This window comes from Eretmochelys imbricata, chromosome 5 (genome assembly GCF_965152235.1).
Source record: "Eretmochelys imbricata isolate rEreImb1 chromosome 5, rEreImb1.hap1, whole genome shotgun sequence".
NCBI lineage: Eukaryota > Metazoa > Chordata > Testudines > Cheloniidae > Eretmochelys > Eretmochelys imbricata.
Genome location: NC_135576.1, coordinates 112718666 through 112741018, shown reverse-complemented (window position 1 = coordinate 112741018; position 22353 = coordinate 112718666). Strand labels below are relative to the sequence as shown.

Genomic DNA, 22353 nt, shown 5'->3' with positions numbered 1-22353 from the left:
TTCCCAGTTTAATCATTACTGACAGGGAGTTTACAGAAAGCCTCTGAAGATAGTATGTAAAAGTGAAGACTTAAAATGGCCTGCTTGAAGAGAGGTTACATCAAGTTGCTTCGATGCTTTGGCTAAGCCAATATTTTTCTTGCCCATTCTGTCAAAGTAAAGTGTCTACACTTGATATGCTAAACTCTAGTGGTTTCATGAGAGCAATTTTCCCCCTCAGCAGGTCATCCAAGTTTGGGAAATATAGAAAACCCATGATGCTACTTGTTTGTATTATAGGGTAATATACCACCACTTTCAATTCTGTGTGGCATGTTATCAAATGCAATAAAATATGGGAACATATCTGGGTTAGCCCCACTCCGTATCGGTTTTGCAATTTTGACATTCAACTGGTTTACCTTGGTGCTTCAGAACAGCTAGCGTGCACTCTGCTTGATCTTTGCTTTAGAGTTTGGCAAGGAAAAGTGGTCAGACAAAAGGATCAAAATAAGATGGCATGGATATGGAATTGACAATTCTGCCATTAGTCAAGCAAGCATCATTCTGTTCATGACCATGCACATACATTGTACTTCTGTGCAGAAGATGATGACCATGTATTATCTTGGAATGCACTAGCTGGTGCATAGCTGTGCCCCCTTGCTAGTGAACCACATTTCCTTGGGCAATGTAGTAGCGTGGGGTACCTGGACTGCACCTTTTAACATTATCTTGAGTACTAGATATATACCCTGTACTTGGGGAAAGGATCACTACACTTTATTCTGGCCCAGAATCTGCCTAGTCCTGAGAACTCCCAAGTTATTACTTTTTTTTTAGGTGGAGCACTTGGTTTCCATTGTTAATAGTCATTAAATTACCCTCATTACCAAAGGATCCAGGATTGTTCATTCTAATCCAATGTGTTCAAATAAATTCAGAAAATGTGGTAGAAGGCTGTAAATAAAGATTAAGAACAAATCAATACACAGGCTTTCTCCCCCTTAAGCTTGAGGACATGCTACGCATTGTACGTTTTAAGGTCATCTACTGCTGCTTATCTACCACATGTCACCACTGATTATGACATTAGAAACAACTCGCTAAGGAAGTTATGAGGTCACAGAAAGGGGAAGATTATGATATGCGAATATCCTTAGCAAGGAAATGAGGCAAGAAATACAGAACACATGGGGCCAAATGGTGTCACCTCTCAACAAAGCTCAAAAATCTGGCTTTGGGTGGACTATTTTGCCCCTGAGCCTGCTGGGTTGGCATGGAATAGCTGCACTGGTGCTCTAGTGGTAGAGACAAATGGGTTCCTATACACCTCATACTTTGGTTGTCACCTACTGCAGCACAGACCTGTCTAGTGGCGACACCCACAGCCCTCCATTCTGTTGCTAAGAAGGCACGACAGAGTCTAAGGTGCGTAGCGACCTCCCAGCACACCCTGCTCTCAGCACAGTACAGCTATTCTGCTTGTATTCTGCTTTGTACATAAACAGAGGGGAGGGTAGCACGTGTGACTTAATATAGTGGCTGATTAGTTTCTAAAATGTTTGGGAGGTTTTCTGCTCAAGGAGGTGCCGGCTTTCATTCTGTTACACAGCAAAACTGAGCAAAATGGAAGGACATGTTGTCTGACCTTATGAGATCTTGCCCAAGAAAAAGCAAGTATGTCTTAGACCACTTCACCTGTTTACACTGTAGAGACAGTCTCCCTTTGTACAGCTTCTAGCAAATCTAGAGTGTCGTATACCCTGAGACGCAGGACTGAGGGCAATCGGCCTGGGACATACGTCTGTAACCACAACACAGTTTCAGTGTGTATATTTTCCTCACATCATGTGCCTGACCCGTTTAAAGCATTTTGCTCAATTTTACAGAAGGTGGTTACATCCTGACAAAAGGAAATATGATCTTACAGTCACAATGTAGCATGTACAATACAAAGTGATGCTTCATGGCCAATGCAATGTTAGAACAAATACACACATGTGGCAGTCAGTTATGGCTCTAAGAGTGGGAGGGGGAGCTGCACTGCCTGAGTGGTGGAGGCTAAAGGCATTCCTAGTCTTGGGAGCATACTCTCACAGTGCCCCTCAAGTGGCAATTGCTGCATCTACAGACCAACAATAATACATGTTCTCTTTGGTGCGGGCCGGCACACACTTGCCTGGAGGGTTACGGCCACCCCATCCCGCCCACCACTACTGCATGCGCATATAAGGGGTGTGTCTATGGTCATGCTCTTCACCCACCGGCCACACATGACCCCTTTGAGTGGCTGATGGATACCAACAGTGCCTTGCTTGCACTCAGGCCATGTCTACACCCTGGGCACTACAGCAGCATAGTTATGGTGTTGTAACTATGCTGCTGTAAGTGTGTAGTGTAGACAGACTACAGCAACAGAAGGGTTTTCCTTTGCTGTAGGAACTCCATCTCGGAGCAATGGTACTTTGGTGGACAGAAGGAGTTATGTATACTATTGGGTGAATACATATCACAATCACAATGAGACTCCATGAATATGTTACATGTCTTCTGGGAGGGTTGCTCCTCAGCCAGGCTCTCCCCTATCATCAGCCCTTCAGTGGCTTGGTGTGGTGGCTATAGACGTAGCTGGAAGAGAGAGGAAGAGCATGGCAAACATCTCTCCTTTTTATCATGTTATTTCTTCCCTCTTGGCTTTGTCTCCCGCCCACCACTTCAAAGTCAGGTGAGCATTACCCTATCGCAGTCCCAAACTGTTCACAGGAACGGGGGTGGGTGGGTGGGGGCGGTGACTCACTGGAGAGTCCAACAGATTCTTTTGTTGCTGCCTAGGCCAGCATCCTTTGTTCCTGTGAGGCTGGGCCGCGTTTCTCCCGTACATGCCCTGATGAGGCGTGAACTGCCTCTCTGCTCTTGGAAAGCTTTTGCTTTGGTTTATTTTAAGCCATGAAAACACATTTTCAGCCTCACAACTCTAGACATGGAATTATAACCTATAACGTTACTATAACACTGCAGTAACAACAATTACTATCACATCACTATGACCACAATGCTCACTGCATCTTGGGTCTTCCAAAGACACCCAACACAACAAACTTTGCAATAGACACCACACAATCATATAAAAGGATGAAAATGGAGGCGTAGGCTGTTCCCACGAGGTATAGAACGTCTCACCATGAAACTGTTCCATTTCTTCTGGGAGGATTAGATCTTCAGTAGCTGGACACATCTTTATGAAATTTGTGGCCAGAGGTGATGGTGGTGGCTCTGCCCTTGCGGCCCTGCAAGTCAGTGTGTACACCTTTCCTCTGGGTGTCTTCTTAGGGAAAGGACCCAGAATATCCACAGCTACATGCTGAAACAGAACCTCAATTTTGGGGAGTGGCTGAAGAGGGGCCTTGACCTGGTCACATTGCACCTGGGAGCCATACAAACTCTTCTTCAAAGTCTAACTTCTTCACTACCCCTATCGTGCAGAGGAGAACTGCCTGACAATCATTCTATCACATTGTTTTGAAGCTGTGCTGCGTGGAAGAAGCTTTTAATCTACTTAAGAGCCATTTGGTGTTATCCATCATCTATGACTTTAGGTCTTCCTGTGGGAAAGCCAACCACAGGTGGATGAAAGGGAGAAAAACACCACCAATACATTCCCACTTAAGCTCCCCCTTTTCATTCCACTAGCAGGCAGGAGGAAATGATTTCTGTGATGAAAGCTGGGGAAACTGATGACACGATGGCTTCTGCACAGAACACAAAATCTTTCCAAACAGTGCACCTGAGTGTCTGCATCACTTCTAGGGCTTTGTCAGACCTCCCTTCCAGTCCCTATCAGCGTGGTTCCATTACAGTCACCCTGTCAGGGCTGCCCCAGGCTGAAACAATGGCTGCTGGGGGTGTGAAACTTCAATAAGAGCGACCAAAAGCATGGTCTCATTTATATCCTGGGTTTGCAGTTTTGTTCATTTGCTTTCAGGACCCTGCAACATCTTCCCCTGGGATTTCACCCGCGTGTGGAATACAGATGCCCAACACCCCTGGAAAGTCATGGGAGAATGGGGAGCAGAACCCATTACAACCATTACCGCGGGCTGCGGTAAGTCTGCTTTCTCTGCTTTGCAGGGTGTCTTTCAAAAATTTAAAGCTAAAAATCTCAAATGTCTTATAAAAGTGCAGGAAGACTTGGGAGACTCTAACCAAATTAATATGCACAAAAATGTTTTCATGCTTTCTTCATGTGATTTTTCTTTTTTAATTTCAGCGAAAATAGTTTTCTTCTTGAATTAAAACAGATTTCCCTGCCATGATGGAAACTCCAGAACAGTGCTAGGGCTTGAGATCCAGAAAATGAAACGTGTCCACAGGAAGTGAAGAGAATGAAACAAACGAGAAGAATTTCCCTGCCCAAGCCCAAGGGAAGGCCAATATTAAACGAGAAGGAACCAGCAAAAATGGTGAACACTGAATTTCATTTTTTAAAAAAATATTTGAATTCTTTCATTCCAGGACACACTTGGTAAAAAACACATAATGTGACTTCTCTGCATAACCTCCTTCTGACCACATTGTAAATCATAGTCATCCACGTGGGTACCTCTCTAGCATGCGTTACTATACTAATTGCTCATCCTATTTTATGAATTCTTCTCAATTTTTTACTCCTGTCAGCTACTTGGAGTGATCGACAGGACATGATTTTCACACCTTTCAGCTTCATCTACTCCTGAGCTCCACTGTGTATATTAAGACCTGGAAATAACAATAAGTTAAGGTGTCATTTTCTCAGAGCACTCTCTCTCTTATGGTTTCACTGAAGAAAGATGCCGATGGTTTGTGCTGTCTAGATTTTAAATGTGCCTTCTAAACGGAGGAAATCGTTAAAGTAGAGATTTGCCAATATTTTTGGGAGGCCTAACCCGTTGCTCCCACATTTACTTCTTCAATGCCTAGCAAACTTTAAATATTCCTAAATAATTTCTGTCTCTCAAATGAAGGAGGTAATGAATGGCAAGTGCACTGTCTGACAAATTGGAGGTCTTTTCTGTACCACTGTGGAATTGTGGCTGACCTTCTTCAATTACAGAAATTAAAATATGACAAAATGCCTTATGTCAGGGGTGGTATGTCAGCTATTTCAAACGCATGCTCAAATCTTTTCAGAGTAGCATATAATTTAGTGCTTCTCTACCACACACAATATTCTATATGAAAAATATACAAATATATCATAACTGCTAACTAAAGACAAAATATTGTTGAGTGATAACTAACTATGCCAAATAGAAAAGAACAGTGAGAAGCCCCCTTTCAACAACTGCCTCGTTAGACAACGTTCCAGTTCGGACACCAGAAAATGGGGGGTCTGTGTTCACACTCTTCTATCCCATCAGCTCATTTTGCACATAGGGATGGCCGAGGGTTCTTATTCTGCTTTTCTTTCTTTTGTTTACCGCTAAATTCAACAGCTTTAGTAACAACAAATTGTGACAAGTTGACAAGTGCACTAAGGCTCAGGATTTAGGATTTGACAACTGGTTAGAAAAAGATGGCCTCTATTTGGCATTTGAATCTCTCCATGTTTGAACCATTCCCCTTTTTCATTCCAGCACGTGATGCTTCCAGTAATGATGCTCTGAAAACGGCTGAATGAAACTGCACCTCCACTGGAGTCCTTCGTCTCTAAACTGATTCTCGAATCAGCAGCTTTCGAGACTCCTATCAGTCCATCTTGAGTTAAGCAAACTGCCAAACTTCAACTGCACTATTTATGTCCTCCTTGCCATTACCAGACTGATTTATTCACATGAGAAAATGTTAAACAGAAGATTTTGCTGAAAATAGCCCAGAGAAACCCAGAAAGAGACTGCCAAAGTGGCCATCCAGGAGATCCTCCAACAGATTTCCTACATCCAGGGGTGAAAGTAACTTAAAGGACTTACCAGTATGCCACAGTCCTGAGCAGGGGGTAGGGCCTCAACCGGAAGAGGTGTGGCCTCAACCGGAAGAGGCCCAGCCTTTAAATCCCAGGTCTTTAATTCCCGGGCTACCAGCTGCAGAAGCAGCTGGGTGTGCCGGAGCTCGGGGTGATTTAAAGGACCTGGGGCTCCATCCGCCGCTACCGCAGTGGAGCCCCGGGCCCTTTAAATCGACGACAGAGTCCCAGGGGCTCTTGGCTGCCTCCACTACCCCGGGGCTTGGGGCTCTAGTGGAGATTTAAAGGGCCTGGGGCTCCCTGCATCGGCTGGAGCCCCAGGCTCTTAAAATCGCTATCCGAGCCCCCTGCCAGAGTCCCTGGTGTAGCGGCGGTGGCCAGGGGCTTCGGTGGGGATTTAAAGGGCCCTTTAAATCATGGCCTGAGCTGCCTCCACTACCCAGCGGCTCTGGCAGCAGGGCTCTGGCGGCAATTTAAAGGGCCTTGGGCTCCGGCCGCTGCCAGGAGCCCAAGACCCTTTAAATGGCCAGCCTCAGGAAGCCGACCTGCTATGGCACGGTGTATCGGCTAGTGCCAGTATTTTGGACCGGACCGCCTTACTTTCACCTCTGCCTACATCTCATGCAAAATACTCTTACGAGCTTCCTGGAACGACAGTCGCATGGAAAGATCCTGACATGGACTCATAAGCAAGGGAAACTTCTGGAGGTGTATTTTGTGGCAAGGATAACAAAGAAAGAAGAATATCCCAGTTTCTAGGTCACTTATAATTAGGCACTCTGAAATTTTAAACTAGTGCAAATATATATTCTTTTCCTGCACTGTGAAAAGATTTTCAGATCATTTTACTGGATTTGTAAAAGTGTCTTTATGTTGATCCATTTATATTTATTCACAATATTAATGTATTGCTTTTATTTATTTTTCCAGAGGTTTTATAATATTTATAAATAAATATTTATTTCTACAAAATAGCAACCTACAGCAGTAGTGATTTGTACTAATTAGATTTTTTTTAAAAAACAGAGATCCAATAAAAATCTTCTCTTGTTTTCCCTTAAGATTCAGTTCAGCAAAGGACTTGTAAACATTTGCCTAACTTTAAGTACACGAGCTTTCCTTTGACATAAGTAGTTAAACTTGACAACATGCTCAAGTACACTGTGAACATAAACCCTGATTCAGCAGTGACTCCATAAGAAAAATAGCTAGGGTAACTAGTTTTACCACTCCAACAGACCACACACTACAACCTCAACTCTGCAGCTTTTGTGTTTCTGCCCGTTAACAGATCATTTTCACCCACAACATTTGTAGTTGCAAGTGTTTGGAGCAGTAGCTCATTCTGATGAAATGAAAGGGATGATGGAGACACAGGCATTCTAAGGGGAAGACTTCAGGCTGTCCTGGTACAAAGTTGCTTGTCCCCTTCCTCCCCAATGAGATGTGTGTGAACTGTCAGGTTTCCATGTACGCAGACTCCGTATCTCCCCCCCCACCACCATCAGGGATGGTTACGTGGGTCTAATTTTCCCCCTCCACCAGTCAGGTTTGGGTACACTTGGCTCACAAACACTATCAAGCTTGTACATACCCAACCCCTCCTGTCATTCAGGCTTGTAAGCATCTGCTGCTGCTTCCCTTTGCTCTCCCCCGGGTGCTCCCAAACCGAGCGTGTGTGCTTAGGGACTGCATGTTGCACCAACAACCACCAGCGGAAGGATCACAGTGCATCAAAATTTCAGTTGAGCTGCGAATGACAAAAAATTACCCTAACCCAATAGTTAAAAATTACCCGAAAGCAAAAAACAAAAGCAAAAACCATCCATTGGACCAAATCTTGTAAGGATCTCTTTGCCAAGTTTGGGTAGGTAGATAGTATTTTTGAAGACCTATTAGTCAGTCCCATCATTGTCTAGCATTAATTATTTAAAAGTTTTTAAAGAAGTCAAACAACCACTACATTAAATGTTCAAATAGTAAAAAAACAAAGTGTGTGTGAATTTTTACACTGATTGGAAACCTGCCTTTGGGAAAAAAACCAGGAAGGTATGTCCCATTTTAAATCCCTTTTGTAACACAGTCCAAACTATGGTGTCTCTAATACGAGACTAAATTCTTCACAGTCAACAGATGGCAGCATTGCAGAAGCTTTTGCCCTCTGTTCTCTTTAGCTGAGGGGTTCTCAAACATTTCATTATGTGGGCCTCATCTTTCAAAAATTGATCCTTTCCCCTCCCATTCAGGATCAGCTAACATTTGTGTGTGCTAAGTACACCGAATGCTTACAAAGAAAGGTGCTACTAGAAATGCATTTATATAAGTTTAGCGGTCTTTAAAGGAACATGGGATCTGCCAGTTCTCTGAAGACCATCACCCAGTACTCCATGTACTGCCACTGATTCAGGAAACTCAGTTTGGGACCTGCTGGTTTAGAGGCATGTAAAAGGAGTTAACTCTTAAAACAAATGCCTCTCCTTTCTTGTGGTGCTGTTTTTTCCAAGAGCTGTAGCCATCAGCTGTCCAAGTTCTTTCCTGCCCAAAACTTTCTCCCTTCATTCATTCCTTCATGTAGTTGGAGCCAAAGGTTATATTGACAAAACACAATCATCTGAGAATAATGAGAGCAAAATTAGACTGCATGAAAAAGTCAAGGATGACAAAATCACCACCCGCAGAATGTATCCCCCCACCTCTGATGGAACATGGCCGTCATATAGCACCTGGGAGCCATACAAACTCTTCAGACTCTAACTGCTTTGTTGCTCATGGAGTGCAGTGGGGAACCTCCTGACATTCATCCCATCATATTGTTTATAAGCTGTGCTATGTGGAAAACAATCCATTCATCTACTGAAGAAGCCATTTGATGCCATGTATCATCTAAAATTTCAGGCTTTCCTGTGGGAAAGCCAACCACAGGGGGATAAAAAGGAAGGAACATGCTAATAATACATCCCCACTTCAGCTCACGTTTATCCTTCCGCTGGCAGGCAGGAGGGGATACTCGCAGGTTTGTCCCCAGCCTTCATCGTAGAAACAGATGAGCCTGTGGCTTCTACACAGAACACAAGGTCTTTTCACACAGAGGTACTGAGTCTCTGCATCAGTTGTTGGGACCACTCAGAGCCCCGTTCCGGTCCCTGTCAGCGAGGTTCTGTTACAGCCATGAAACCAGGGCTTCCTTCAGTCTGCAGTTGCCTCAGACACTCTCTTTAAAAGCAAAAGCATCTGACTCCACGGCACCTCATCTCACTCCACACACCCTTCCATGTGGCACAGGGAAGAGGCATAAGCAGAGGGCTCTACCCCTGCACAGATCCTCTGCAGCAGGCTCTGAGGCCCTTGTAACCAACTTTTCTCAAATAATAGACTGGTTCTTTGCCTACTTGCTACAGGGAAGATGGAAGTAGGGGTGCTGGGGTTGAGCAGCGTCACGTAACATTAGCAAGTGAATGCATGGTCTCCATCATATACAGGGTTTACAGTTTTGTTCAATGGCTTTCAGCAGCCATACAACAATAAGTATTCCAGTGCCCCTAAATTGCTGTCACCATACAGATTTACTGAAAAAGATGATTTGGCTCCCCTGCCCCGCATTACCCTGTGATTACTTTGTTACCTTCTCCTCTCCTAGTATTCATACTACAGTACTTATTTCCCTCTCTCCTCAACATCTTCTCTGGACTTCACCCTCGTGTGGGATAAACATCCCCAACACCCATGCAAAGTAATGCGAGAATGGGGAGCGTAGTGCATGGCAATCTGGGGGCTCTGGTAAGTCTGCTTTCTCTGCACTATTCAGAAACTTTCATGTCGCTGATATAAGACTCTGATAGTTCTTATCAAAGTGCAGGAAGCCTTGGGAGACTCTAACCAAATTAATATGCACAGAAATGTTTTCATGGTTTATTCAGGTGATTCTTCTTTTTTAATTTCAGTGAAAATAGTTTACTTTTTGGATGAAAACACATTTTCCTGCCACGATGGCAAAATCCAGCACAACAATCTGTGCTCGGGCAAGAGAACCAGAAAATGAAATGTGACCACAGGAAACCAAGAGGCTAAAACAAAGCAGAAGAATTTCCCTGCCCACGCCAAGGGGAAAACAAAAAAGTTAAGAGAAGGAACTAGCCAAAATGGTGAACACTGATTTTGATTTTTAAAAAATTCTTTGAATGACTACAACCCAGGGACATGCCTGTTAAAAATACAAATCAGGACTTCTCTTCATAACCTCCTTCTGGCCGCACTGTAAATCACAATCATCCATGTGGGTACCTCTCTAGTATGTGTAACTAATTGCTCATCCTGTTTTACTAATTACCCTCCATTTTTCACCACTGTCAGCTACTCAGAGTGACCAATAGGACAACATGTTCACACCGTCTAACTGCATCGATTCCTCAGCTACAGTATATACACTCAGATCTGGAAGTAAACAAAAAATGAAAAAAGGTTCCATTCTCTCAGAGCTCACTCTCTATCTCCTGTGTTTTCCTAGAAGGAAGATACTGATATTTGCTGGTGTCTACATATTAAGTGTGCTTTTCAGGTTGCATGACTGAAGTTGAAATTTACCATTATTTTTGGGAGGCCTAACATAGGTGCTGCCATACCCCCTGGCTTGAAGTGGTTTCCTTCATATTCACAGTTTACAGTTTGGTTCAATGGCTCTCAACAGCCCCACTACACAAACTGTTCCAGCTCTCCTGAGGCCAACCCTTTCCTCCCACTTCCTCCAGGCCTCAAATCTTTAAATGTACCTAAACTAGTTTTGTCTGTCAAATGTAGGAAGTGATGAATGAGAAGTGTAGGGTTTGATGACTTGGCGGTCTTCTCACTACCACTTCTGAAGTGTGGATGATCTTATTAAATTAGATCTTTAAATTAATGCATCATGAAAAGCCTGTATGTATGTGGATCCAGCATAAGTGAAAGGGGTTTGGTCACTTTCACAATACAAAAATGAGGAAGAAAGAAAAGAAAGAATCTAGAAAGCAGTGAATTATACAGAAAGAAAAAGACTGAAGCCTCCAGGAGGGAAAAACCTTTAAAAAAAAACAGAAAATGATGAAACAAAAATTCTGCAGCCAATTATTTAAAGTCAGAGACATGAAGGAAAGACACGGCAGTCTACATAGGACCCTCAACAAACTCCAGGCTCAAGGTTCCACACAAAGGGAAGAAGTGGAAGACATCGGCATGACCACCAGGTGTTTGCTGCACATTTGCCTCATACTGCTCTTCTCCACTGAAATCTCATCTCAGCTCTGTACCATGCTTCACTTCCAGCAGAACAAAGTGAACAAAGAGAGCTTGGAGCTTCTGGAGAAAGTGAGCGGAAATCTCCCCTCACAATGCATAAATGAAAGGGCAGCTTTCAAGCCCACCCAGGATGTCCTCCAACTCCCAGTGTCCCAGAAGGAGAATGCCAAGGTGGCAATTCAAGAGATCCTCCAAGAGATCTTCAACATCTTTAGCAAAAACCTCACCCAAAGTGCTTGGGATGGGGCTTCCATAGTCAGGTTCCAAAATGGCCTTTACCAGCAAATTCAGCGGCTGGAGGCATGTTTGAGAGCACAGACAGAGAAGGGCTTAACCAACCCAGAAAGTCAGGACCTCCAGATCACCAGTCGCAGAGTGAAAAAATACTTTCAGGGGATAGATGCTTTCCTGAAAGAAAAGCAATACAGCCTGTGTGCCTGGGAGATTCATAGATTCATAGATATTTAGGTCAGAAGGGACCATTATGATCATCTAGTCTGACCTCCCGCACAACGCAGGCCACAGAATTTCACCCACCACTCTTACAAAAATCATTCGCACGGAAATACCCAGATGTTTTGTACTGATTGACAAACTCACTCGAAGGCTGAGTAACTAAGGTACAGTACAAAACTTTTCCCTGGAGTAAATGAATTCACATTAAGGTAATTTATACAGCTGAACAGAGATAACGGATATTTTATAACTCTGCTTATATAGGGCCTGATTCTTCTTTTATAGGATCAGTGGCCAAATCGCAACTGATTTCCATGGCAGCAGCTTTAGGCTCTTCCTGTCCTGTCCTGGAAATGGATTTTCAGTGACATGGATTTACTTTTTGGTGTTTCTACTATTGTTTATTTTTGCACATCTTCATAATCTCTCACATATCAGTACTGTTGTGCAGTAGGGAATTGGCAGACCATGCAACAAAGAACACAAATGTGGAATCCTTCGGCACCTCACCAGCACTTTGTGGTATGCGAGGGAAGAAAGTATCATTATCTGATGACCAAAGCACTCTGACTTCGACATACATAGTGTGTTTCTACAATTATCAGCATGGCTATTAATTAATTTGTCCTCATGAGAACTATTTCTAGTATTCCAAGGTTTGAGAAGCTTCCTAGAGACTTTTTAAAAAAATATGAACATACTAAAAGACTTGCGAGCTTACGTGTGGAAAAGATATTTTCATTTAATTTCTTGAGATCAATTCAATGAAGATTATATTTTTTCCCTTTGTGTTTCAACTATTTCCGATTTCATTTCAGCTCCGGATGCTGCAACTACTGAGGTGAAGACAGACGGATGCAGTGGAATCCCTCCTCTCTGCAGATTCTTCCCACAGTGACGTCTAAAACTCCATAATGCTTGATGTCTTATGCCGTACATTCACTCTCATGAAATTCCAACTGCACAAATTTCTTTTTATGTGATAATATTCTGTTCATTTACTCAGGTTTAAAATGCAAAATGAAGGATATCGACGCAAAAAAGTTACAAGACAATTAAGAATTTTAAAAGAAAGGGTTGGACCTTAAACATTGTTGACATTGTCTGTTTGATCTATATTTCTATGATCTCTTCTCTGATCCAATTTCACCTCTGAACTGTAACATGCAGTATAACCACAGTATAACAGCATAACACATGTCAACTGGAACAGCTTCCAAACAAGCTCCCTGAGGCGGGAGTTCCAGTCAGAGATTCCAACATAGACTCATCAGCCAGCTGGGCATCTGGAGACAGGTTTGGTTGCAATGATGGAAAGCGGACTCTTTTACCAGGACGGAAGGACGGACCTTCAGCTCACCAGGATGAAGGTGAAGAGCTACCAGTTATTTCCTCTAGCAGACAAGCAGTTCAGCATCAGTGCTGGCAAGAGAATCCAAGTGGAATTATGCAGTTTTCAACTACAGGACAAAGTCACAAAGAAGTTTAGAAATTAAAAATACCAACCTGTTTAGAAGGACTAACTGAAATCAATGAACATTTTAGACATGATTTACAATGAGATGCAGTGGAATTTTAAAAGCTGTTGCTACTATTTATTCTATTTGTGCATTGTGGAAATAGTTTCAGATCATTTTATGATATTTGTAACAGGATATTTATATAAGTCTATTATTTATTATGCTTATTTATATTTTATCGTAGAATAATTGAAATAAATTATTATCTTATACAAAATAGCAACATAGTGGTAGTGATTTAGTTAAAAAAAATCCAACCAAACACTCTATTATTGTTCAGCCTTAAAACCCCAAGTCCAGAAAGTACTTATGCACGTGACTTCTAGTATGTGACCCATCCTACTGGTGTTCATGCTTCCAGCTGGGAACATACTTAGATACACGGATGAATCAGTGTGCAAGTTCACTGTACTTCCATAGGAAAAAAGGAGGTATGGAGTGATAATTAATCTTTCCACGATAACAAACCATGCACCACTCCTGATCTCTGCCTCTTTTTCCTCTGCTACTTTTTCCTTGGTTGTTTTCCCCGAGCAGATAACTTCTTGTTGTGGATGTTTGGTGGAGTAGATGTCCTGGAATAGGCCAAACTACTGCTGGGGGGGTGCGGTGCTGGGGGGAGAAGAGGGCACCAGTCAAGACAGTATACACCCTCAAACACACACCAGTTAAGGTACCATTTAATTAGCTTGCTCATAACTCCATCAATCAGGTTTGTGTGCCTTCACATACCACCTCCCCACAATACATTTACAAGCACCAGCCTGCCCATTAAGTGTGGGCTTCCATGAATGCTCATCATTTGTGTGTCCCCCACACACATTCGGTTCCATCATTTTTGTGTGAGCACAGCACAGACAAAATTCATTCTTGAGTGCACACCACAAATAAAAGTACATGTGAGTAATGAGAGCGGGAATAGGGCATTAGAATGAGGATTATCAAAGCTTCTCTATCACCTCTAAAATGCAGCCCCCAGTTTGGGGGTGTCAAGGTTCCTTCCCCACTCTGAACTCTAGGGTACAGATGTGGGGACCTGCATGAAAGACCCCCCTAAGCTTATTCTTACCAGCTTAGGTTAAAAACTTCCTCAAGGTACAAACAGGGAAAGAGCCCACTTGGAGAGGTCTTCCCCCCAAAATATCCCCCCAAGCCCTACACCTGCTTTCCTGGGAAAGGCTTGATAAAAATCCTCACCAATTTGCATAGGTGAACACAGACCCAAACCCTTGGATCTTAAGAACAATGAAAAAGCAATCAGGATCTTAAAAGAAGAATTTTAATGAAAGAAACAGTAAAAGAATCACCTCTGTAAAATCAGGATGGTAAATACCTTCCAGGGTCATCAGATTCAAAACACAGAGAATCCCTCTAGGCAAAACCTTAAGTTACAAAAATATACATTCCATTCAGCACAGCTTATTTACCAGCCATTTAAACAAAAGGAAATCGAATGCATTTCTAGCTAGATTGCTTCCTAACTTTTTACAGGAGTTCTGAAGAGCGTTCCTGATCTGTTTCCGGCAAAAGCATCACACAGACAGACAGACAGACCCTTTGTTCCCCCCCCCCCACTCCAGCTTTGAAAGTAACTTATCTCCTCCTTGGTCATTTTGGTCAGGTGCCAGCAAGGTTATCCTAGCTTCTTAACCCTTTACAGGTGAAAGGGTTTTGCCTCTGGCCAGGAGGGATTTTATAGTTCTGTATACAGAAAGGTGTTACCCTTCCCTTTATATTTATGACAGGGGGAATACATCAGTCAGTTATTAGCCAGGAACAATACTGAATTCTTCTGAAAAAGTCTAACTGCCCCAAACCTATTCTGTGCCAGAGAGAAACTATTCCCACTCATGCCAGCAGACCTTGAATTAAAAAAGGGGCCATGCTGAGTGGAGAATTCAGTTGAGCTCTTTGACAATATCACCTGTATCATAAGGAGCAGCCAATGCCTGTGGGGAATCCCAGCTCGCATTTCTTAAAAGAGAGGAAAACTGTGTAAATATCCCCCACTGAAGTTCTCCCACATCCTTCCAATGGTGGGCAGGAAGGAGGAGGAGCAGGTTGGACCCCAGCCTTCCTCATGGAAGTGGCTGTCATTCCATCTCCACACTCAGCAGATTCTATGGTTTCTGCACTGATCAAAAAGGTCTCTCCAGACACAGATCTGAAGCATCTGTCTCAGCTCTGGTCCCATTAGATTCCCTGCCCCAGTCCTTTCAGTGCCAAAGAGTATTTTCAGAACCACGATCCACCTACACAAAAGTTGGTGGAGTGGTGGAGCCTCACTAGATCTGATGCCACCAGCAGGTTTATCACTATAATTTCACTCCCCCTCCAGGGAAGAGCTGACAAAGGAAAAGGAAAAAAAAATAGAAATCAGCTGTTGCCACCAGCTAAGTAAAAACCATGTGCACAAACGTCGTAAGAAATCAAAATAACAACCCTCTTCTTACAAACGGTAAATATTAAAAAGAGAGAGAGAGAGAGAGAGAGAGAGAGGTAATTGCGTCTTTCTAGACATTTCCTGATCTATGTAGATATCTGGGGTTACAAATGAGTAGTTTCTAGGTATGATACTGATGATATTTCATACCTGGCCCCTTATTTTACACATTAAACTTTTAATTATCGGGACAGTGCCCATATTTGGAGCTTTGTCGTATCTAGGTGCCTATTACCCCTCACCCCCTGCCCCGAATTTTCACACTTGTTGTCTGGTCACCCTAGCTGGGATATCAGCTGGGAAGTCTCTGAAGCTTGGCTTGGGCTTCCTCACTGAGGGGAAATATACAACCCGTGCCTGGATGGTGTGGTGCTCTGTCACCCTCTGGCACCTGAACCATTTAGAGATTCAAGAGTCTGCTACAACCCTGGCTTAAGAGGCATTATCACATGTTCACACAGTCAAGGCTCATACACTAAGGTTCAAATGTCCATGGTTCAATCCTGCCTGCTGACAACTTCAGCCTGTCGGCGTTACAAGTGGGGGCTCATCCAACATGTCAACTGGGTAGTCTTTGAAGCTCAGAATGTGCTTTAACATGTCCTCTCCCAGAAATATATCCAGAGGTGTTTACCTCTTCCAGGGGCCATGTAGTACATGTAGATTACAATACAGAGACACTTCGCACAGGATTCTAACACACTATTGCTCTTTAATTAATCACTCGGAAATACAGAAAATGGAACAAAAATTGTAAACCCTATCCGCAATTCCCTGCCTCAGTTTCCTCAACACACCAGGCCATTCTATGAGCCTGTATCAGAATCACTTGGGGTCATCCAACATCCTTCTATTGCAATGCATCACTTATATGCACAAAAACAGAGCATTCTCCTCCACCTCACATAACCTGGCCTTGGCCAGTTCATCCCCTTCCTTCCTCTTGCCCAAATGTCCTGTGGGTCTTCCCCTTGGGATTTCTTTTAGAACCTTTTGGTTTTGTCATCTGTTTCTTTGTTGACCTTCAGTAACTTTCCACACTCCGAACCCCCATTCTCCTTAACACCAACTTCGCCAGACTCGTTTCCCAACTCGGAAACACAGTCTTAAAGTTAAGTGTCCCCGTTGTCCTCAGCCTAGTGAGTACCTTCTGGAGGTCCTGTCCAACCGGATGGATACACATAGAAAGAGGTTTCCTATGATGAGGAAATTTCATGACAACAACTTCATAATATCACTTTAAAAGTAATAAGTCTTACAGAGACTCCTCCCCTTCCCCCAGCCTCCGCCTGACACACACGCACACACAAACAAATCAAGCCATATGAATCAGGCTTGTGTACACTCAAGTCAGCAATTCTATCCCCCAGCTTTCTGACCAGCTGGTGCCACCCCTCCACACCCTCCACATCAGGCGTGTGTGCTCCTTGCCACCAACAACCAGTTTGGTGTACAGAATGGATTAAACTTTCAGTTATAACATCAACAATGCCTAAAAATTACCTAAACCCAACATTTTAAATTATAGTAATAAACCTGCCAGTGGCATCAGATCTAGTGAGGATCCTCCTCTCTACCAAGTTTGGTGTAGGTGGATAGTAGTTCTGAAGAGCTATCAGTCAACAGTAGCGCTGCCAACCACATACTTCAGCCACAGCCTAAGCATTTGAGACTAATTCAACATTTATGAAAAATGTTTGGCCCTTTGTAAACATTTTCTGAAATATTTGTACGTGTGAGTTTTTGTTAGAAAAGAACATCTTTGGAGTGAGAAAGTATAAGAAACACTCATATCAATACATATTTTAAAGAGACTTTTCTCCAGAAAAGTTCATGCAGCCATCTGGAAAGCAGTTTTCAATTTGAAGGCAACCATCCCAGGAACAGACACAATAGCATTGACTCAGGTGAACCATCACACAGGACAAGTAGCAAATTATGAATAGCAAATACTCATAGGGAAATGAGTGTGGTGACGAGGTCCTGAGCAATCAGAGTGGAATGTGTATAAATCATTTGTCAAATCACTTTAAATAAATCCATTAGCAAATTCTGAATTTATTTGCAGATTTGCCGATTGGAAAAGGGGCTAAACTAATCTCTAATTTCACATTCAGATTAAGATGGCTGACACAGAAGAAAAATATTCCAATAAAATTTCCTGCTCTCTTCACTGAAATTTAAATATACAGGAATTCATCAAATTCTAGCAAATATTTCACCCAGCTCAGTCTGCATCTAACCTCTCCCAGAAAACAGGCTCATTGCTGATGAAAATATGCTGAGAGATTTTGTGTCTTTATTCCCATAGCTTTCTTACTTGAACAAGAACAGCTAAGATTCAGATTTTTTTAATTTCTCGCTCTTTCATATAACTCTTAGCTCCTGAAGCTTCAGCTTGCCACGAAATGCACACGCAGAACTCCCAGTGGAGTAAATGCAAGATTGGGGTGCAGCGCCTCTGGTATGATTGGGTCCCTTATATGGAATACTTATGTACAATAAACTGCCTTCTTTACAGTGACGCTTCCAAAGAGTTTAGGCAAAACTCTAGATTATGATTTTAAAAAGTGCTCGAGGTGATGGGAGAGGTAGATGTAAAAGAAATGACACGGACAGAAATATGGTCATGTTTTCTTCTTTTCCTTCTTTAAAATTAATATGAAAATATTCCTTTTCAATTTTTGGGTTGAAAACCATTCCCCTTCACTGATGGAAACTCCAACATGACAGCCTAGTGCTATGGTATGAAAAACAGAAAGTGAAACTTGCTACAGGATGCAAACTTCACTCATCAGCCCGCTTGAATTTCAATGCCCAAGCTCAGTGAAAGGCACATTGAAAAAAAGAATAAAGCTTGAATGGTGAAAAGGGAAACACGTTTGAAAGTAACATTCATTTGTCAGTCACTCTAGCATATTACCAAACATACAGTCTTTGCAAAAAGAAAAGGAGGTCTTGTGGCACCTTAGAGACTAACAAATTGAGCTGTAGCTCACGAAAGCTTGTGCTCAAATAAATTTGTTAGTCTCTAAGGTGCCACAAGTCCTCCTTTTCTTTTTGCGAATACAGACTAACACGGCTGCTACTCTGGAACAGTATTTTCAGTTATCAGTTTCTTAAGTAAACCTCCCAGTTTCTCAGTGCCCTCTGTCCATCCTCTGGTATTCCCTACACACAGGGATTTTCCTCTCTCATAAGACGGATAGTCTTGCTGATGTAACTTACTGATCTAACAGATGTTTAGATCTGCCTAGCACTACTAACTACAGATACTTGGGAGTAGACAGGCAGGTCCCTACTCTAACCTGTAACTGGATGAAACAGTTAATCATCACTCTTCTGACCCTTTAAATTTTCTTTATCTAAGAGGGTGGGGCGGGGGGCCCTCAGGAAAGAAATATAGGGATTCTTTCTTCTAAAAAAAGGTAATGACTGTGATTTTGTTCTTCCAATGACTTGTACGCTTCCACTAAATAGAAAGGAGGAAAATGAAAGTAAAAACCTCAAGCAGGCAAAAGCTTGAAAAGTAGAAAGTGATGAAAGAAAAATCTCTTCCTACAGAATCCTTAAATTCCTACTTAAATTCAGAGACATGGGTCGAAAACACAAAAGTTTACAGGAGACCTTCAACAGGCACCAGTTGCTCAAGTTCTACACAAACACAGGGAATCTAAGACATCATCATGATCAGCAGGAGTTTGCTACAATTTTGCCTCGTGCTGCTCTTCTCCAGTGAAATCTCATGTCTGGACTGTAACAGGCTGCATGTTCTACAAATCAGAATGAACAGCGAGAGTTTTGAGCATCTGGAGAAAATGGGTGGCAACTTTCCCTTCCAATGTCTAAATGAAGGGATAGCTTTCAAGCCCAGAGATATCCTCAAGCTCCGACTGTCCCACCGAGAGAATGCCAAGGTAGCCATCCAGCAGATCCTCCAAGAGCTCTTCCATATCTTTAACAACAATCTCACCCAAGCTGCCTGGAATGGGACTTCCATAAAGGAATTCCAAAATGGACTTCACCAGCAGATTGAGAAGCTGGAGACGTGTTTGAGTGCTGAGATGGAAAAGGAGGTAACCTACCCAGGAAATGAGAACCTCCTGCTCACCAGCCTCAAACTGAAGAGATACTTCCAGACAATAGAGGATTTCCTGAAAGAAAAGCAATACAGCCGGTGTGCCTGGGAGATCATCCGTGTGGAAATATCCAGATGTTTCCTCATACTCGACAAACTCACCAAGAGACTTGAAAATGAAGGTACCATCTTTTCTTTTTTCCTAGAAAAACTCAAATAATATTATTTGAATAAAACAGCTGGTGAAGGATGGGTGATAGGGTTATAACTCCTAATACGTCGGGCCCAATCTTTCTCCCATAGTAATTTTATGCATACAGCTATTTCAAACGCATGCTCAAATCTTTTCAGAGTAGCATATAATTTAGTGCTTCTCTACCACACACAATATTCTATATGAAAAATATACCAATATATCATAACTGCTAATTAAAGACAAAATATTGTTAAGTTATAACTAACTATGCCAAATAGAAAAGAACAGTGAGAAGCCCCCTTTCAACAACTGCCTCGTTAGACAACGTTCCAGTTAGGACATCAGAAAACGGGCGGTCTGTGTTCACACACTTCTATCCCATCAGCTCATTTTGCACATAGGGATGGCCGAGGGTTCTTATTCTGCTTTTCTTTCTTTTGTTTACCGCTAAATTCAACAGCTTTAGTAACAACAAATTGTGACAAGATGACAAGTGCACTAAGGCTCAGGATTTAGGATTTGACATCTGGTTAGAAAAAGATGGCCTCTATTTGGCATTTGAATCTCTCCATGTTTGAACCAGTCCCCTTTTTCATTCCAGCACGTGATGCTTCCACTAATGATGCTATGAAAACAGCTGAAGGAAACTGCACCTCCACTGGAGTCCTTCGTCTCTAAACTGATTCTCGAATCAGCAGCTTTCGAGACTCCTATCAGTCCATCTTGAATTAAGCAAACTGCCAAACTTCAACTGCACTATTTATGTCCTCCTTGCCATTACCAGACTGATTTATTCACATGAGAAAATGTTAAACAGAAGATTTTGCTGAAAATAGCCCAGAGAAACCCAGAAAGAGACTGCCAAAGTGGCCATCCAGGAGATCCTCCAACAGATTTCCTACATCCAGGGATGAAAGTAACTTAAAGGACTTACCAGTATGCCACAGTCCTGAGCAGGGGGTAGGGCCTCAACCGGAAGAGGCGTGGCCTCAACCGGAAGAGGCCCAGCCTTTAAATCCCAGGTCTTTAAATCCCGGGCTACCAGCTGCAGAGGCGGCTGGGTGTGCCAGAGCTCGGAGTGATTTAAAGGGCCTCTCGGCTGCCTCCGCTACCCCGGGGCTTGGGGCTCTAGCGGAGATTTAAAGGGACTGGGGTCCCTGCATCGGCTGGAGCCCCAGGCTCTTTAAATTAGGCACTCTGAAATTTTAAACTAGTGCAAATACATATTCTTTTCCTGCACTGTGAAAAGATTTTCAGATCATTTTACTGGATTTGTAAAAGTGTTTTTATGTTGATCCATTTATATTTATTCACAATATTAATGTATTGCTTTTATTTATTTTTTCAGAGGTTTTATAATATTTATAAATAAATATTTATTTCTACAAAATAGCAACCTACAGCAGTAGTGATTTGTACTAATTAGATTTTTTTAAAAAAACAGAGACCCAATAAAAATCTTCTCTTGTTTTCCCTTAAGACTCCAGTTCAGCAAAGGACTTGTAAACATTTGCCTAACTTTAAGTACATGAGCTTTCCTGTGACATAACAGATCATTTTCACCCACAACATTTGTAGTTGCAAGTGTTTGGAGCAGTAGCTCATTCTGATGAAATGAAAGGGATGATGGAGACACAGGCATTCTAAGGGGAAGACTTCAGGCTGTCTTGGTACAAAGTTGCTTGTCCCCTTCCTCCCCAATGAGATGTGTGTGAACTGTCAGGTTTCCATGTACGCAGACTCCATATCTCCCCCACCACCACCATCAGGGAGGCTTACGTGGGTCTAATTTTCCCCCTCCACCAGTCAGGTTTGGGTACACTTGGCTCACAAACACTATCAAGCTTTTACATACCCAACCCCACCTGTCATTCAGGCTTGTAAGCATCTGCTGCTGCTTCCCTTTGCTCTCCCCCGGGTGTTCCCAAAACAAGCGTGTGTGCTTAGGGACTGCATGTTGCACCAACAACCACCAGCTGAAGGAGCACAGTGCATCAAAATTTCAGTTGAGCTGTGAATGACTAAAAATTACCCTAAACCCAATAGTTAAAAATTACCTGAAAGCAAAAAACCATCCATTAGACCAAATCTTGTAAGGATCTCGTTGCCAAGTTTGGGTAGGTAGATAGTATTTTTGAAGAGCTATTAGTCAGTCCCATCATTGTCTAGCATTAATTTAAGTCACACTCTAAATCTGGAGATTTCTTATTTAAAAGTTTTTAAAGAAGTCAAACAACCATTACATTAAATGTTCAAATAGTAAAAAAACAAAGTGTGTGTGAATTTTTTCACTGATTGGGGAAAAACTGCCTTTGGGAAAAAAACCGGGAAGGTATGTCCCATTTTAAATCCCTTTTGTAACACAGTCCAAACTATGGTGTCTCTAATACGAGACTAAATTCTTCACAGTCAACAGATGGCAGCATTGCAGAAGCTTTTGCCCTCTGTTCTCTTTAGCTGAGGGGTTCTCAA

The 22353-nt window shown here is 42.5% G+C and overlaps 2 protein-coding genes across 2 annotated transcripts; both read left to right on the top strand.

Annotated features, from left to right (window-relative positions):
* Positions 1-11125: 11125 nt before the first annotated feature.
* LOC144264678 (interferon beta-like) lies at positions 11126-11807 on the top strand. The gene is made up of 2 exons (XM_077816454.1): positions 11126-11630; positions 11737-11807. The coding sequence occupies exons 1-2, from the start codon at positions 11126-11128 to the stop codon at positions 11805-11807; spliced, it is 576 nt and encodes a 191-aa protein (XP_077672580.1).
* A 7486-nt stretch (positions 11808-19293) lies between these two features.
* Positions 19294-20559, top strand: LOC144265394 (interferon beta-like). Its single transcript, XM_077818037.1, has 2 exons — positions 19294-19867; positions 20483-20559. The coding sequence occupies exons 1-2, from the start codon at positions 19294-19296 to the stop codon at positions 20557-20559; spliced, it is 651 nt and encodes a 216-aa protein (XP_077674163.1).
* Positions 20560-22353: the final 1794 nt, after the last annotated feature.